We start from the raw sequence: 17750 nt of genomic DNA on the forward strand, positions 1-17750 counted from the left end.
TGATTTTGTCTTAGGTGGAAATATCAGTCCATAATGTGTTAAAGATAACTTGTTGCAGGTGTCATTCAACAGTCTTTCCCTAAATAGCAAGACAACTCAAAAAGCAAACAATGAAACGTTAATGCTTGCCACTGTTTGAACGTCATATAAAATATTCATATTTGGCAGATGGAATGGAACCGAGTGAATTCTTTGTTTTGAGTAAATCTACAAAATTACTGCCAGTATCGACACGGTTAACCTCATGTGCGGATATAGTGGGTGGGGTCTTACTGCTTCTGTGCTTGCAGGCAATTTGGATGTACTTTCACTCTGTTGCCAACATGTCTGAAGAGACAGTTCTGCTTGCTGCAGTTTCATTGCTGTTTGCCTGTCAGCAAGGTAAGGCCGGGGTTAAAGTGATAATGACTCGTTTCAACCGTCTAAACATTAGATATTATTTGCTTAGAACTATTCACTGTGTATTCTTTCTTTATCAATTTAATTTGGTCTTTAAATCTGCATTTAAAGCATGTCTGGATGGAAATGCCTTAAGGCACTGTGATTGTCATTTAATTGAAGTGGTTATAGTGTCTGGCACATTCCTTCTGTTCAGTGTAAAACTTTTTTTTAATGTTTTTAGTGGTAAACAAGAGTCCCCAGTAACATATCCCCTCGGGACTGTTTAGGCTAGTGAGGAAGCATTAGCCAGAGCAGCAATGGGTGTTCTGACCACTTTCAGCTGATCACTGTGTGGTGTGTGGCTAAAAGTGTAACCTCTGCCCGAGCCATTTCTCCAGTAAGGGCTGGGCTGTACGTGGTCAAGGACTTTTATTTCCTACTACTTTAAAAACAGTTTAACACTGAATGGATAGGCAGTGCCAGGTGAGTCCGGCCAATTTAACCAAATCATTGAGATGAATTGTTTTATAGTGTCTACAGTGTCCCTTTAAGATCCATGATGCCACTTGTTTCAAGTGAGTGCACATGCACACATATGCCATTACAATAATAGGTGTGAGAAGATGGTACTTTGGAACTTGCATGTTTTAGACCAAGATCTCCATTGAGGATTGAAACACTGCCGGGTCCACATGTAATAAAATAAAAATCCAGTTGAACTAAGTGTAGCGTACGCATAATTTATTTTCATGTCTTTTAAGGGCTGGAGGGAGCTTTGGCCAATTCACCCTTCAAAACCACTCCATTAACAATAACTCCATTAAAAGATGACATTTTAAAAGGGACACACTAAACACCATTACCTTTCTAGATTATTGTAGTAGTTATGGTTCCCGGTGTCTTGGTGGAATAGTTTGACAAAAAATGGGCCCAAGTTGCCCCAGCATTTTACAGCCAAATTTCAATGGATATGTATGGATAACGTGAATGCTATCTTCTCAGAAGCAGTGTAGATAGTGGGAATCGAGAGAGGTCTTACTGTCACACCTCTTAAGAACTAACCCAAATACTTCTTGCATTATAAGCTAAGCTGTAGTGGTTAGGGAGCGTAGAGTGTGCCTTTAAAATTAGACAACCCCAGGCAGCAATCTGGCTCCAACATTTAATAGAATTTGTACTGTTTTTTTTATTTTTTATTTTCATGATATTTGCATATGTAACTGTCCTGTTACTGTCTTGAATAATGTGAGTGTTAGACAGTAAATTTTATAGAACATGTTAAAACCTGCACTCTATTAATATTACCTACTTCCTTTTCACAACTTCTACTTTAAGTATAAATTAGCCCTTCTCCATGTGAGAGAAAGAGGAACGCCAAAAACTACATTTCTCTGCAAGTGTTCTTTATAAATATCGCAGTTCATATTGTAAACTATGAAAAAGGTGTGAGTCTTGGCGTAAGCAAAGGGGAAATCTTTCAAATTGCTAAGACAGCAAGCAGCATCCCATATTGTTACCATTGCTATGACAAAATGTTACTTTTTAGCTTCATGTTACCAGATGATTGCAGTATGAGCAGCATAAGATATGTTGACCTTTCTTATAATAAATTCCATTTTTTTTATTTTTTTTTTTATAAGAATATTCTCTTGCTGAGGTAATTTCAACTAGTGGGCTACTAAGCAACTCATACTGCGCCTTGTGCCTAGTAAAATATGGGCACAGTATAGAGATTGGGTGCCCAGCCTGTTGACTTCCCTGGGCCGAATTAAGCGCGGAAGAATAGTTTTGAGCCACACATCAAAAGTTGTTATGGTACTTTTTAGCAGTAAACCAAAATGTTTAAATGTCTATCTCTGTTCCTGTCCAAATTAAAGAAAATTGAATTGCGTATATACGCTGAAGTAATTCAGCCTGACACACAGAGTTCAGGTTAAAATAACTTCGAGGAAATTTATTGGCAAGTAAGAAAAGCGGGCGCGCAGGCCCTTTTAAGAGGCATTTTGCATCATCATTGATTATCAGAATATCAGTAAATACACATCATTAATTGGATTAATTGTTAAGTGTCTGGATTAGTGTCCACCTATCAATATAATTAATTGGCTCAAAAACTAAGTGGTTAGCTATGTGTCCACCCACCGAGAGGTGGTATTGTTTGGACACGGGTGGGGACAAGGGGCTCAAGCGCCATTTCCCTTAGCATGAGGTTTACTCGGTGGAAAGGGGGGCTTGAGCGTCATTTTACACTGTCATGATGTCAGGTCTGTGATCAGGTGCAAGGTCTCTTATGAATAGAACATTTCATTACTACAGTGTTCTCATGGCCTTCAATTTATACTATGTTGCGAGTTAGGGGAAATTCAGCAGTTCCTGAGTTAGTCATGTCTTTATAGAAAATACAGTCTTTGTCCATTGTGTTAGACGTGCTGGGAAATTCTGTCATGTAATGTAGTTTTAAAATGAAGTCAGGTTATGAGGACAAAATGGAGGATTTGTCACAGTATGAAGTTAAAATGGAGTTAGTGCAATAATTCAATACAAGTTCAATAAAGATTTTTAATAATTCTACATCAATATATAATATAGATAATGTATATAATTATAGATCTTTAAAAGCCTTTTTCTTAATTTTGATATTTCAATTGTTTAGTAGAGAACTCCCTTATGTTATTATGTGGGATTGGCATATTTAAGGAGCTATCTACTAAACACATACTATATATATATATATATATATATACACACACACACACATAATCACAGATCTACACACACACACACACACATAATCACAGATCCACACACACACACACATAATCACAGATCCACACACATAAAATCACATACACATAATCAGATATACACACCCACAAACATGTCCACAGATCCCTGACCCCTTCCTCCTACACATACACAGCCAATCATTGACAAAACATACACAAAAATCACATGCACACACATTTTAATACTAAAGAGGTCCACCCAGCCTCCCTACCTTGCTCTGGGAGGCAGTGGCGTACACACACTCCATGGGGCCCCGGTGCAAAACCGATCCGTGGCCCCCCCCCTACCGTGAACATCTCCCCCCCGACACCCCCCCGACAGACACATACACACACACCCCCGACAGACACATACACACACACCCCCGACAGACACATACACACACACCCCCGACAGACACATACACACACACACACACACACACCCCCGACAGACACATACATACACACACACACACACACCCCTGACAGACACACAGACACACACCCCCGACAGACACACACCCCTCCGACAGACACACACCCCTCCGACAGACACACACCCCTCCGACAGACACACACCCCTCCGACAGACACACACCCCTCCGACAGACACACACCCCTCCGACAGACACACACCCCTCCGACAGACACACACCCCTCCGACAGACACACACCCCTCCGACAGACACACACCCCTCCGACAGACACACACCCCTCCGACAGACACACACCCCTCCGACAGACACACACCCCTCCGACAGACACACACCCCTCCGACAGACACACACCCCTCCGACAGACACACACCCCTCCGACAGACGCACACCCCTCCGACAGACACACACCCCTCCGACAGACACACACCCCTCCGACAGACGCACACCCCTCCGACAGACGCACACCCCTCCGACAGACGCACACCCCTCCGACAGACGCACACCCCTCCGACAGACGCACACCCCTCCGACAGACGCACACCCCTCCGACAGACGCACACCCCTCCGACAGACGCACACCCCTCCGACAGACGCACACCCCTCCGACAGACGCACACCCCTCCGACAGACGCACACCCCTCCGACAGACGCACACCCCTCCGACAGACGCACACCCCTCCGACAGACACACACACACACACCCCTCCGGCAGACACACACACACACACCCCTCCGGCAGACACACACACACACACCCCTCCGGCAGACACACACACACACACCCCTCCGACAGACACACACACACACACCCCTCCGACAGACACACACACACACACCCCTCCGACAGACACACACACACACACCCCTCCGACAGACACACACACACACACCCCTCCGACAGACACACACACACACCCCTCCGACAGACACACACACACACACCCCTCCGACAGACACACACACACACACCCCTCCGACAGACACACACACACACACCCCTCCGACAGACACACACACACACACACCCCTCCGACAGACACACACACACACACACCCCTCCGACAGACACACACACACACACACCCCTCCGACAGACACACACACACACACACCCCTCCGACAGACACACACACACACACACCCCTCCGACAGACACACACACACACACACACCCCTCCGACAGACACACACACACACACACACACCCCTCCGACAGACACACACACACACACACACACCCCTCCGACAGACACACACACACACACACACACCCCTCCGACAGACACACACACACACACACACACCCCTCCGACAGACACACACACACACACACACCCCTCCGACAGACACACACACACACACACACCCCTGACAGACACACACACACACACACCCCTGACAGACGCATGCATACATACAGAGACACACATACAGAGACACATACAGACATGGGCGTCCGCAGGGATTTTTCCAGGGGGGGCATAATTGTAATGACATCTATGCTTGGCCCCTATTTGACAGTGTCATGAAGGGGAGGAGCATAGTCATTATCACATAAAGCCAGGGTGAATAGCGTTTTCACAACTATGGTGTTAGGAATACATGTTTGTATTTCTGACACGATATTGTTCCTTTAAGCAAATAAAAGGAACATTCTGGTCACCATAACAACTTAATCTAAATGAAAATGCTATGATGCCAGGAAGCCCCTGCTCTTTCCTTTTAAGGGGTTAAACCACTCAAATGGTTTAACCCCAAAGGCTTTCTCCAGCTCCAGGTCCCTCAGTGGTATTCGGCATCTGAAACGGAGTGTCAGGAAGTGCAGATTGACGTCAGGCTTGGGTGCCGCTGATTGGCTAGAGTTGACGCTCTAAGCCAATCGCTAGTTCCCGGTTCATAATTTATTATTTTTTTCTTTTTTATGAATGGGGTGCTACTGATTGGCTTAGAGTGCCAGCTGACCGCTCTAGCTAATCAGCAACACCCCTACCCAGCGGCACTCTGTGCTTCCTGACACTCAGTAAATAAAAGTGAACACATTAACACTGATATTTTTTTTTTACCTGGGGAGATGAGAAGGTCCAGAGTTTCCCTGCCAGGCCCAGATACCAAAGCCTTATGATGTGGTGTCCAGAATAAAGTGGAGGATTCACTTAATGTGTCCTTCCTGCTCCAATCTCCTTTTCTTCTCCTTCATTTGGCAGTCTTCTTTTTCTTCTGACACTGTCTTCTATATTTGGCTCCTTCTGCTCCTTTACCTTTCTGCTTATTTTGCGCCCTTCTGCTCCTTTCTCATTCTGATTCCTTTCTGATCCTTGCAGACCCTTTCTGATCCTTGCAGACCCTTTCTGATCCTTGCAGACCCTTTCTGATCCTTGCAGACCCTTTCTGATCCTTGCAGACCCTTTCTGCTCCTTCTCCTGCTTTACCTTTGTGCTCCTTCTGTCCCTTTCTGCTCCTTGCAGACCCTTGCTGCCCCTGCTCCTTGCTGACTCTTCATTAGCCCTCCCACAACTCACTTGCCTAATCTATAGGCTGCCCCCCACGCCTCACTCGCCTAGTCTATAGGCTGCTGCCCCCCACGCCTCACTCGCCTAGTCTATAGGCTGCTGCCCCCCACGCCTCACTCGCCTAGTCTATAGGCTGCTTCCCCCCACGCCTCACTCGCCTAGTCTATAGGCTGCTGCCCCCCACGCCTCACTCGCCTAGTCTATAGGCTGCTGCCCCCCACGCCTCACTCGCCTAGTCTATAGGCTGCTGCCCCCCACGCCTCACTCGCCTAGTCTATAGGCTGCTGCCCCCCACGCCTCACTCGCCTAGTCTATAGGCTGCTGCCCCCCACGCCTCACTCGCCTAGTCTATAGGCTGCTGCCCCCCACGCCTCACTCGCCTAGTCTATAGGCTGCTGCCCCCCACGCCTCACTCGCCTAGTCTATAGGCTGCTGCCCCCCACGCCTCACTCGCCTAGTCTATAGGCTGCTGCCCCCGACGCCTCACTCGCCTAGTCTATAGGCTGCTGCCCCCCTCAGCCTCACTCGCCTAGTCTATAGGCTGCTGCCCCCCTTAGCCTCACTCGCCTAGTCTATAGGCTGCTGCCCCCCTCAGCCTCACTCGCCTAGTCTAGAGGCTGCAGCCCCCTTTAGCCTCACTCGCCTAGTCTATAGGCTGCTGCCCCCTTTAGCCTCACTCGCCTAGTCTATAGGCTGCTGCCCCCCTCAGCCTCACTCGCCTAGTCTATAGGCTGCTGCCCCCCTCAGCCTCACTCGCCTAGTCTATAGGCTGCTGCCCCCCTCAGCCTCACTCGCCTAGTCTATAGGCTGCTGCCCCCCTCAGCCTCACTCGCCTAGTCTATAGGCTGCTGCCCCCCTCAGCCTCACTCGCCTAGTCTATAGGCTGCTGCCCCCCTCAGCCTCACTCGCCTAGTCTATAGGCTGCTGCCCCCCTCAGCCTCACTCGCCTAGTCTATAGGCTGCTGCCCCCCTCAGCCTCACTCGCCTAGTCTATAGGCTGCTGCCCCCCTCAGCCTCACTCGCCTAGTCTATAGGCTGCTGCCCCCCTCAGCCTCACTCGCCTAGTCTATAGGCTGCTGCCCCCCTCAGCCTCACTCGCCTAGTCTATAGGCTGCTGCCCCCCTCAGCCTCACTCGCCTAGTCTATAGGCTGCTGCCCCCCTCAGCCTCACTCGCCTAGTCTATAGGCTGCTGCCCCCCTCAGCCTCACTCGCCTAGTCTATAGGCTGCTGCCCCCCTCAGCCTCACTCGCCTAGTCTATAGGCTGCTGCCCCCCTCAGCCTCACTCGCCTAGTCTATAGGCTGCTGCCCCCCTCAGCCTCACTCGCCTAGTCTATAGGCTGCTGCCCCCCTCAGCCTCACTCGCCTAGTCTATAGGCTGCTGCCCCCCTCAGCCTCACTCGCCTAGTCTATAGGCTGCTGCCCCCCTCAGCCTCACTCGCCTAGTCTATAGGCTGCTGCCCCCCTCAGCCTCACTCGCCTAGTCTATAGGCTGCTGCCCCCCTCAGCCTCACTCGCCTAGTCTATAGGCTGCTGCCCCCCTCAGCCTCACTCGCCTAGTCTATAGGCTGCTGCCCCCCTCAGCCTCACTCGCCTAGTCTATAGGCTGCTGCCCCCCTCAGCCTCACTCGCCTAGTCTATAGGCTGCTGCCCCCCTCAGCCTCACTCGCCTAGTCTATAGGCTGCTGCCCCCCTCAGCCTCACTCGCCTAGTCTATAGGCTGCTGCCCCCCTCAGCCTCACTCGCCTAGTCTATAGGCTGCTGCCCCCCTCAGCCTCACTCGCCTAGTCTATAGGCTGCTGCCCCCCTCAGCCTCACTCGCCTAGTCTATAGGCTGCTGCCCCCCTCAGCCTCACTCGCCTAGTCTATAGGCTGCTGCCCCCCTCAGCCTCACTCGCCTAGTCTATAGGCTGCTGCCCCCCTCAGCCTCACTCGCCTAGTCTATAGGCTGCTGCCCCCCTCAGCCTCACTCGCCTAGTCTATAGGCTGCTGCCCCCCTCAGCCTCACTCGCCTAGTCTATAGGCTGCTGCCCCCCTCAGCCTCACTCGCCTAGTCTATAGGCTGCTGCCCCCCTCAGCCTCACTCGCCTAGTCTATAGGCTGCTGCCCCCCTCAGCCTCACTCGCCTAGTCTATAGGCTGCTGCCCCCCTCAGCCTCACTCGCCTAGTCTATAGGCTGCTGCCCCCCTCAGCCTCACTCGCCTAGTCTATAGGCTGCTGCCCCCCTCAGCCTCACTCGCCTAGTCTATAGGCTGCTGCCCCCCTCAGCCTCACTCGCCTAGTCTATAGGCTGCTGCCCCCCTCAGCCTCACTCGCCTAGTCTATAGGCTGCTGCCCCCCTCAGCCTCACTCGCCTAGTCTATAGGCTGCTGCCCCCCTCAGCCTCACTCGCCTAGTCTATAGGCTGCTGCCCCCCTCAGCCTCACTCGCCTAGTCTATAGGCTGCTGCCCCCCTCAGCCTCACTCGCCTAGTCTATAGGCTGCTGCCCCCCTCAGCCTCACTCGCCTAGTCTATAGGCTGCTGCCCCCCTCAGCCTCACTCGCCTAGTCTATAGGCTGCTGCCCCCCTCAGCCTCACTCGCCTAGTCTATAGGCTGCTGCCCCCCTCAGCCTCACTCGCCTAGTCTATAGGCTGCTGCCCCCCTCAGCCTCACTCGCCTAGTCTATAGGCTGCTGCCCCCCTCAGCCTCACTCGCCTAGTCTATAGGCTGCTGCCCCCCTCAGCCTCACTCGCCTAGTCTATAGGCTGCTGCCCCCCTCAGCCTCACTCGCCTAGTCTATAGGCTGCTGCCCCCCTCAGCCTCACTCGCCTAGTCTATAGGCTGCTGCCCCCCTCAGCCTCACTCGCCTAGTCTATAGGCTGCTGCCCCCCTCAGCCTCACTCGCCTAGTCTATAGGCTGCTGCCCCCCTCAGCCTCACTCGCCTAGTCTATAGGCTGCTGCCCCCCTCAGCCTCACTCGCCTAGTCTATAGGCTGCTGCCCCCCTCAGCCTCACTCGCCTAGTCTATAGGCTGCTGCCCCCCTCAGCCTCACTCGCCTAGTCTATAGGCTGCTGCCCCCCTCAGCCTCACTCGCCTAGTCTATAGGCTGCTGCCCCCCTCAGCCTCACTCGCCTAGTCTATAGGCTGCTGCCCCCCTCAGCCTCACTCGCCTAGTCTATAGGCTGCTGCCCCCCTCAGCCTCACTCGCCTAGTCTATAGGCTGCTGCCCCCCTCAGCCTCACTCGCCTAGTCTATAGGCTGCTGCCCCCCTCAGCCTCACTCGCCTAGTCTATAGGCTGCTGCCCCCCTCAGCCTCACTCGCCTAGTCTATAGGCTGCTGCCCCCCTCAGCCTCACTCGCCTAGTCTATAGGCTGCTGCCCCCCTCAGCCTCACTCGCCTAGTCTATAGGCTGCTGCCCCCCTCAGCCTCACTCGCCTAGTCTATAGGCTGCTGCCCCCCTCAGCCTCACTCGCCTAGTCTATAGGCTGCTGCCCCCCTCAGCCTCACTCGCCTAGTCTATAGGCTGCTGCCCCCCTCAGCCTCACTCGCCTAGTCTATAGGCTGCTGCCCCCCTCAGCCTCACTCGCCTAGTCTATAGGCTGCTGCCCCCCTCAGCCTCACTCGCCTAGTCTATAGGCTGCTGCCCCCCTCAGCCTCACTCGCCTAGTCTATAGGCTGCTGCCCCCCTCAGCCTCACTCGCCTAGTCTATAGGCTGCTGCCCCCCTCAGCCTCACTCGCCTAGTCTATAGGCTGCTGCCCCCCTCAGCCTCACTCGCCTAGTCTATAGGCTGCTGCCCCCCTCAGCCTCACTCGCCTAGTCTATAGGCTGCTGCCCCCCTCAGCCTCACTCGCCTAGTCTATAGGCTGCTGCCCCCCTCAGCCTCACTCGCCTAGTCTATAGGCTGCTGCCCCCCTCAGCCTCACTCGCCTAGTCTATAGGCTGCTGCCCCCCTCAGCCTCACTCGCCTAGTCTATAGGCTGCTGCCCCCCTCAGCCTCACTCGCCTAGTCTATAGGCTGCTGCCCCCCTCAGCCTCACTCGCCTAGTCTATAGGCTGCTGCCCCCCTCAGCCTCACTCGCCTAGTCTATAGGCTGCTGCCCCCCTCAGCCTCACTCGCCTAGTCTATAGGCTGCTGCCCCCCTCAGCCTCACTCGCCTAGTCTATAGGCTGCTGCCCCCCTCAGCCTCACTCGCCTAGTCTATAGGCTGCTGCCCCCCTCAGCCTCACTCGCCTAGTCTATAGGCTGCTGCCCCCCTCAGCCTCACTCGCCTAGTCTATAGGCTGCTGCCCCCCTCAGCCTCACTCGCCTAGTCTATAGGCTGCTGCCCCCCTCAGCCTCACTCGCCTAGTCTATAGGCTGCTGCCCCCCTCAGCCTCACTCGCCTAGTCTATAGGCTGCTGCCCCCCTCAGCCTCACTCGCCTAGTCTATAGGCTGCTGCCCCCCTCAGCCTCACTCGCCTAGTCTATAGGCTGCTGCCCCCCTCAGCCTCACTCGCCTAGTCTATAGGCTGCTGCCCCCCTCAGCCTCACTCGCCTAGTCTATAGGCTGCTGCCCCCCTCAGCCTCACTCGCCTAGTCTATAGGCTGCTGCCCCCCTCAGCCTCACTCGCCTAGTCTATAGGCTGCTGCCCCCCTCAGCCTCACTCGCCTAGTCTATAGGCTGCTGCCCCCCTCAGCCTCACTCGCCTAGTCTATAGGCTGCTGCCCCCCTCAGCCTCACTCGCCTAGTCTATAGGCTGCTGCCCCCCTCAGCCTCACTCGCCTAGTCTATAGGCTGCTGCCCCCCTCAGCCTCACTCGCCTAGTCTATAGGCTGCTGCCCCCCTCAGCCTCACTCGCCTAGTCTATAGGCTGCTGCCCCCCTCAGCCTCACTCGCCTAGTCTATAGGCTGCTGCCCCCCTCAGCCTCACTCGCCTAGTCTATAGGCTGCTGCCCCCCTCAGCCTCACTCGCCTAGTCTATAGGCTGCTGCCCCCCTCAGCCTCACTCGCCTAGTCTATAGGCTGCTGCCCCCCTCAGCCTCACTCGCCTAGTCTATAGGCTGCTGCCCCCCTCAGCCTCACTCGCCTAGTCTATAGGCTGCTGCCCCCCTCAGCCTCACTCGCCTAGTCTATAGGCTGCTGCCCCCCTCAGCCTCACTCGCCTAGTCTATAGGCTGCTGCCCCCCTCAGCCTCACTCGCCTAGTCTATAGGCTGCTGCCCCCCTCAGCCTCACTCGCCTAGTCTATAGGCTGCTGCCCCCCTCAGCCTCACTCGCCTAGTCTATAGGCTGCTGCCCCCTCAGCCTCACTCGCCTAGTCTATAGGCTGCTGCCCCCCTCAGCCTCACTCGCCTAGTCTATAGGCTGCTGCCCCCCTCAGCCTCACTCGCCTAGTCTATAGGCTGCTGCCCCCCTCAGCCTCACTCGCCTAGTCTATAGGCTGCTGCCCCCCTCAGCCTCACTCGCCTAGTCTATAGGCTGCTGCCCCCCTCAGCCTCACTCGCCTAGTCTATAGGCTGCTGCCCCCCTCAGCCTCACTCGCCTAGTCTATAGGCTGCTGCCCCCCTCAGCCTCACTCGCCTAGTCTATAGGCTGCTGCCCCCCTCAGCCTCACTCGCCTAGTCTATAGGCTGCTGCCCCCCTCAGCCTCACTCGCCTAGTCTATAGGCTGCTGCCCCCCTCAGCCTCACTCGCCTAGTCTATAGGCTGCTGCCCCCCTCAGCCTCACTCGCCTAGTCTATAGGCTGCTGCCCCCCTCAGCCTCACTCGCCTAGTCTATAGGCTGCTGCCCCCCTCAGCCTCACTCGCCTAGTCTATAGGCTGCTGCCCCCCTCAGCCTCACTCGCCTAGTCTATAGGCTGCTGCCCCCCTCAGCCTCACTCGCCTAGTCTATAGGCTGCTGCCCCCCTCAGCCTCACTCGCCTAGTCTATAGGCTGCTGCCCCCCATCAGCCTCACCCCCTAATCTATAGGCTATTTTAACCCCCCCGCCCCCCATCCCTCCCCCCTAATCTATAGGCTATTTTAACCCCCCCGCCCCCCATCCCTCCCCCCTAATCTATAGGCTATTTTAACCCCCCCGCCCCCCATCCCTCCCCCCTAATCTATAGGCTATTTTAACCCCCCCACCCCATCCCTCCCCCCTAATCTATAGGCTATTTTAACCCCCCCACCCCATCCCTCCCCCCTAATCTATAGGCTATTTTAACCCCCCCACCCCATCCCTCCCCCCTAATCTATAGGCTATTTTAACCCCCCCACCCCATCCCTCCCCCCTAATCTATAGGCTATTTTAACCCCCCCACCCCATCCCTCCCCCCTAATCTATAGGCTATTTTAACCCCCCCACCCCATCCCTCCCCCCTAATCTATAGGCTATTTTAACCCCCCCACCCCATCCCTCCCCCCTAATCTATAGGCTATTTTAACCCCCCCACCCCATCCCTCCCCCCTAATCTATAGGCTATTTTAACCCCCCCACCCCATCCCTCCCCCCTAATCTATAGGCTATTTTAACCCCCCCACCCCATCCCTCCCCCCTAATCTATAGGCTATTTTAACCCCCCCACCCCATCCCTCCCCCCTAATCTATAGGCTATTTTAACCCCCCCCACCCCATCCCTCCCCCCTAATCTATAGGCTATTTTAACCCCCCCACCCCATCCCTCCCCCCTAATCTATAGGCTATTTTAACCCCCCCACCCCATCCCTCCCCCCTAATCTATAGGCTATTTTAACCCCCCCACCCCATCCCTCCCCCCTAATCTATAGGCTATTTTAACCCCCCCACCCCATCCCTCCCCCCTAATCTATAGGCTATTTTAACCCCCCCACCCCATCCCTCCCCCCTAATCTATAGGCTATTTTAACCCCCCCACCCCATCCCTCCCCCCTAATCTATAGGCTATTTTAACCCCCCCACCCCATCCCTCCCCCCTAATCTATAGGCTATTTTAACCCCCCCACCCCATCCCTCCCCCCTAATCTATAGGCTATTTTAACCCCCCCACCCCATCCCTCCCCCCTAATCTATAGGCTATTTTAACCCCCCCACCCCATCCCTCCCCCCTAATCTATAGGCTATTTTAACCCCCCCACCCCATCCCTCCCCCCTAATCTATAGGCTATTTTAACCCCCCCACCCCATCCCTCCCCCCTAATCTATAGGCTATTTTAACCCCCCCACCCCATCCCTCCCCCCTAATCTATAGGCTATTTTAACCCCCCCACCCCATCCCTCCCCCCTAATCTATAGGCTATTTTAACCCCCCCACCCCATCCCTCCCCCCTAATCTATAGGCTATTTTAACCCCCCCACCCCATCCCTCCCCCCTAATCTATAGGCTATTTTAACCCCCCCACCCCATCCCTCCCCCCTAATCTATAGGCTATTTTAACCCCCCCACCCCATCCCTCCCCCCTAATCTATAGGCTATTTTAACCCCCCCACCCCATCCCTCCCCCCTAATCTATAGGCTATTTTAACCCCCCCACCCCATCCCTCCCCCCTAATCTATAGGCTATTTTAACCCCCCCACCCCATCCCTCCCTTCTAATCTATAGGCTATTTTAACCCCCCCACCCCATCCCTCCCTTCTAATCTATAGGCTATTTTAACCCCCCCACCCCATCCCTCCCTTCTAATCTATAGGCTATTTTAACCCCCCCACCCCATCCCTCCCTTCTAATCTATAGGCTATTTTAACCCCCCCACCCCATCCCTCCCTTCTAATCTATAGGCTATTTTAACCCCCCCACCCCATCCCTCCCTTCTAATCTATAGGCTATTTTAACCCCCCCACCCCATCCCTCCCTTCTAATCTATAGGCTATTTTAACCCCCCCACCCCATCCCTCCCTTCTAATCTATAGGCTATTTTAACCCCCCCACCCCATCCCTCCCTTCTAATCTATAGGCTATTTTAACCCCCCCACCCCATCCCTCCCTTCTAATCTATAGGCTATTTTAACCCCCCCACCCCATCCCTCCCTTCTAATCTATAGGCTATTTTAACCCCCCCACCCCATCCCTCCCTTCTAATCTATAGGCTATTTTAACCCCCCCACCCCATCCCTCCCTTCTAATCTATAGGCTATTTTAACCCCCCCACCCCATCCCTCCCTTCTAATCTATAGGCTATTTTAACCCCCCCACCCCATCCCTCCCTTCTAATCTATAGGCTATTTTAACCCCCCCACCCCATCCCTCCCTTCTAATCTATAGGCTATTTTAACCCCCCCACCCCATCCCTCCCTTCTAATCTATAGGCTATTTTAACCCCCCCACCCCATCCCTCCCTTCTAATCTATAGGCTATTTTAACCCCCCCACCCCATCCCTCCCTTCTAATCTATAGGCTATTTTAACCCCCCCACCCCATCCCTCCCTTCTAATCTATAGGCTATTTTAACCCCCCCACCCCATCCCTCCCTTCTAATCTATAGGCTATTTTAACCCCCCCACCCCATCCCTCCCTTCTAATCTATAGGCTATTTTAACCCCCCCACCCCATCCCTCCCTTCTAATCTATAGGCTATTTTAACCCCCCCACCCCATCCCTCCCTTCTAATCTATAGGCTATTTTAACCCCCCCACCCCATCCCTCCCTTCTAATCTATAGGCTATTTTAACCCCCCCACCCCATCCCTCCCTTCTAATCTATAGGCTATTTTAACCCCCCCACCCCATCCCTCCCTTCTAATCTATAGGCTATTTTAACCCCCCCACCCCATCCCTCCCTTCTAATCTATAGGCTATTTTAACCCCCCCACCCCATCCCTCCCTTCTAATCTATAGGCTATTTTAACCCCCCCACCCCATCCCTCCCTTCTAATCTATAGGCTATTTTAACCCCCCCACCCCATCCCTCCCTTCTAATCTATAGGCTATTTTAACCCCCCCACCCCATCCCTCCCTTCTAATCTATAGGCTATTTTAACCCCCCCACCCCATCCCTCCCTTCTAATCTATAGGCTATTTTAACCCCCCCACCCCATCCCTCCCTTCTAATCTATAGGCTATTTTAACCCCCCCACCCCATCCCTCCCTTCTAATCTATAGGCTATTTTAACCCCCCCACCCCATCCCTCCCTTCTAATCTATAGGCTATTTTAACCCCCCCACCCCATCCCTCCCTTCCCTGATCTGTAGGCTCTCTGGCTGCATGTGTTGCTCCCCTGCAGTTACACTCAGCAGGGAGAAGCAGGGATAGATGCAGCTTCCTATCCCTGTGTCTCTCTATACACCTACTGGCCAGCGCCGGTATTGCAGCTCATTTTAAATCACACCAAAAATAGCAGAACAAGCTGAAAAATCCAGGGGGGGGCAAGTGCCCCACCCTTTCCCCCCCCCCCTGCGGACGGACAGAGACGCGGACGGACAGAGACGCGGACGGACAGAGACGCGGACGGACAGAGACGCGGACGGACAGAGACGCGGACGGACAGAGACGCGGACGGACAGAGACGCGGACGGACAGAGACGCGGACGGACAGAGACGCGGACGGACAGAGACGCGGACGGACAGAGACGCGGACGGACAGAGACGCGGACGGACAGAGACGCGGACGGACAGAGACGCGGACGGACAGAGACGCGGACGGACAGAGACGCGGACGGACAGAGACGCGGACGGACAGAGACGCGGACGGACAGAGACGCGGACGGACAGAGACGCGGACGGACAGAGACGCGGACGGACAGAGACGCGGACGGACAGAGACGCGGACGGACAGAGACACAAATACACAAAATGTTTCCTACCATGTGTGGGTCCAGTGGTGGCTCAGCCTGATGGGAGTCAGAGTTCCCACTCTGACTCCCTCCTCCTTTCAGTTTCCTCCCACGCGGGCTCTCAGTATGCTGGGAGGAGTGACGTGCGGTCACTTCCTCCCAGCCGTGATGATGTCCACACAGGGGGCCCGGTTGAGCACTTAAAGCGCTCAGCGCAGACCGGGCCCCCTTACAATCCATGTCCATCGGGTGGCCCTGGCCACAAAGTGTGGCAGCTGCTACCCGGTCGCGGGAGGCCGCAGGGCGGCCGGGCCCCCTGGAGTGCCGGGCCCGGTCGCAGCTGCGACCCCCTGCGACCGTGGTACGTACGCCACTGCTGGGAGGGCTGGAGTGGATCCTCTTCCTGGTGGCCAGTGGTTACTGCTGGGCTGGAGCCTGGGACATCTGTGCTCTTCATGCACAGGTTCCCCGCGCACCCAGCAGGGATGCTGGGATGATGTCATATCCTGGCGGACGGCTCACCCTGCCTGGTCCCCCTTCTAAACCCTTGCCCCCTCTACAAAAAAAACCTTGCCCACACCCTCTCCAAGACCTTTGCCCACCCCCTACAAACCCATTCACAAAACCTCGTGTCCCCCACCCTTTACAAAGAAACCCTGTCCCTCTACAAACCCATTCACAAAAAACCCTGCACTCTCTCAAGATCCTTGCTCAAAAAACAACTTTTAAACAAAAAGAAAAAAACAACAATATTAGCATGCACTTCCCTGCTCCTTCATCTGCTCCCTGCTGATCCGGACTCCAGACTCTCCCGCTGCGGTGCCGCTGCCCAGAGTGTCAGAGCATTCTGCTTAGAACACCGCGAGGGCGGAGCATGTGGACAGTACGGCATCGCGCACCTCAGTGCACCTCCGCATTCCTTCTCCTGCTGCCCCCAACCATTTCTACGCCACTGAATGGGCTCCCTGCCTCCCTCTTTGCCCGAAAGCAATGTGCCAGAATAACATGAGGTTTATTCACTCAAAACCCAATTTTTTTACAAAATAGCCATTAGCTGTTTTGGAGAGGTTTTCCTAAAACTTGCAGTTCAGTATCTGTTCACTTCAATTCAGTATTTAGATAAACTCCTATGTTTCAATACTGAGACGGACCTATACCTAACTGGGCCCTGTTACATCAAAAATTCTTTGAAAATGTCTCTCACCTGTCAGGAATTTAATCTTTACAAGGAGCACTTCTTACACTTCAGCCCATTGTCCACATCAATCTTAGAATGCAACAATACCAAAAGGCAAAATAGTTTAACCTAGTGCAGCTATTCTGTATAAGTTGTTGTAGCCCCAATGGCAAGCAAAATATAGCAATCCAACATATTCTTCAATCTCAGAATGCCATACTAAATATGCACAGCATTTACTTTTGACATTCCAAACCCCCTTTGCAATAAACTGGTGTGTTGCAGCACAGCTTTTTATGTGCAAGTTCTGGTATTAATCAAAATGAACCAACACCCATTTAGGATTCCTTAGCATGATGTAATTTAATGCTGCTGTGATGATAGGTGTGGTGAGCTCAAAAAAAGTTGAAACCCCCAAACCCTCCCTGGCTCACATTCTCCCAATGGAGAAAGATTTTACATTTTCCATGAACCTAAAACACACATGGAATAATATATAACTTTGCCTTATTCATGGATTCGTTTTAAATAATAATAATAATAATAATAATGAAAAAAATTGTTAAATGCACATTTTTGACATGAACACACTGTAATTTGCCATATTTAGGCTTTTGGTGTTTAAGAACTTATTAAATTGAGTAAATTGTAAAGAGAAGCTTAACTCCTTAAGGACACGTGACATGTCATGATTCCCTTTTATTCCAGAAGTTTGGTCCTTAAGGGGTTAAAGGGACACTATAGTCGCCTGAACAACAGCTTAATGAGGTTGTTCAGGTGAGA

At 53.3% G+C, this 17750-nt stretch overlaps 1 protein-coding gene across 1 annotated transcript in view; it reads left to right on the forward strand.

The window, feature by feature from the left end:
* The first annotated feature begins 298 nt into the window (after positions 1 to 298).
* LOC134615541 (microsomal glutathione S-transferase 2-like) overlaps positions 299 to 17750 on the forward strand; it is a 107401-nt gene continuing 89949 nt past the window's right edge. The window contains exon 1 of the mRNA XM_063460079.1: positions 299 to 381. Coding sequence (XP_063316149.1) covers positions 300 to 381 — 82 coding nt within the window. The 5' untranslated portion in view covers position 299. The remainder of the gene's footprint in view (positions 382 to 17750) is intronic.

Source organism: Pelobates fuscus, chromosome 6 (genome assembly GCF_036172605.1).
Source record: "Pelobates fuscus isolate aPelFus1 chromosome 6, aPelFus1.pri, whole genome shotgun sequence".
NCBI lineage: Eukaryota > Metazoa > Chordata > Amphibia > Anura > Pelobatidae > Pelobates > Pelobates fuscus.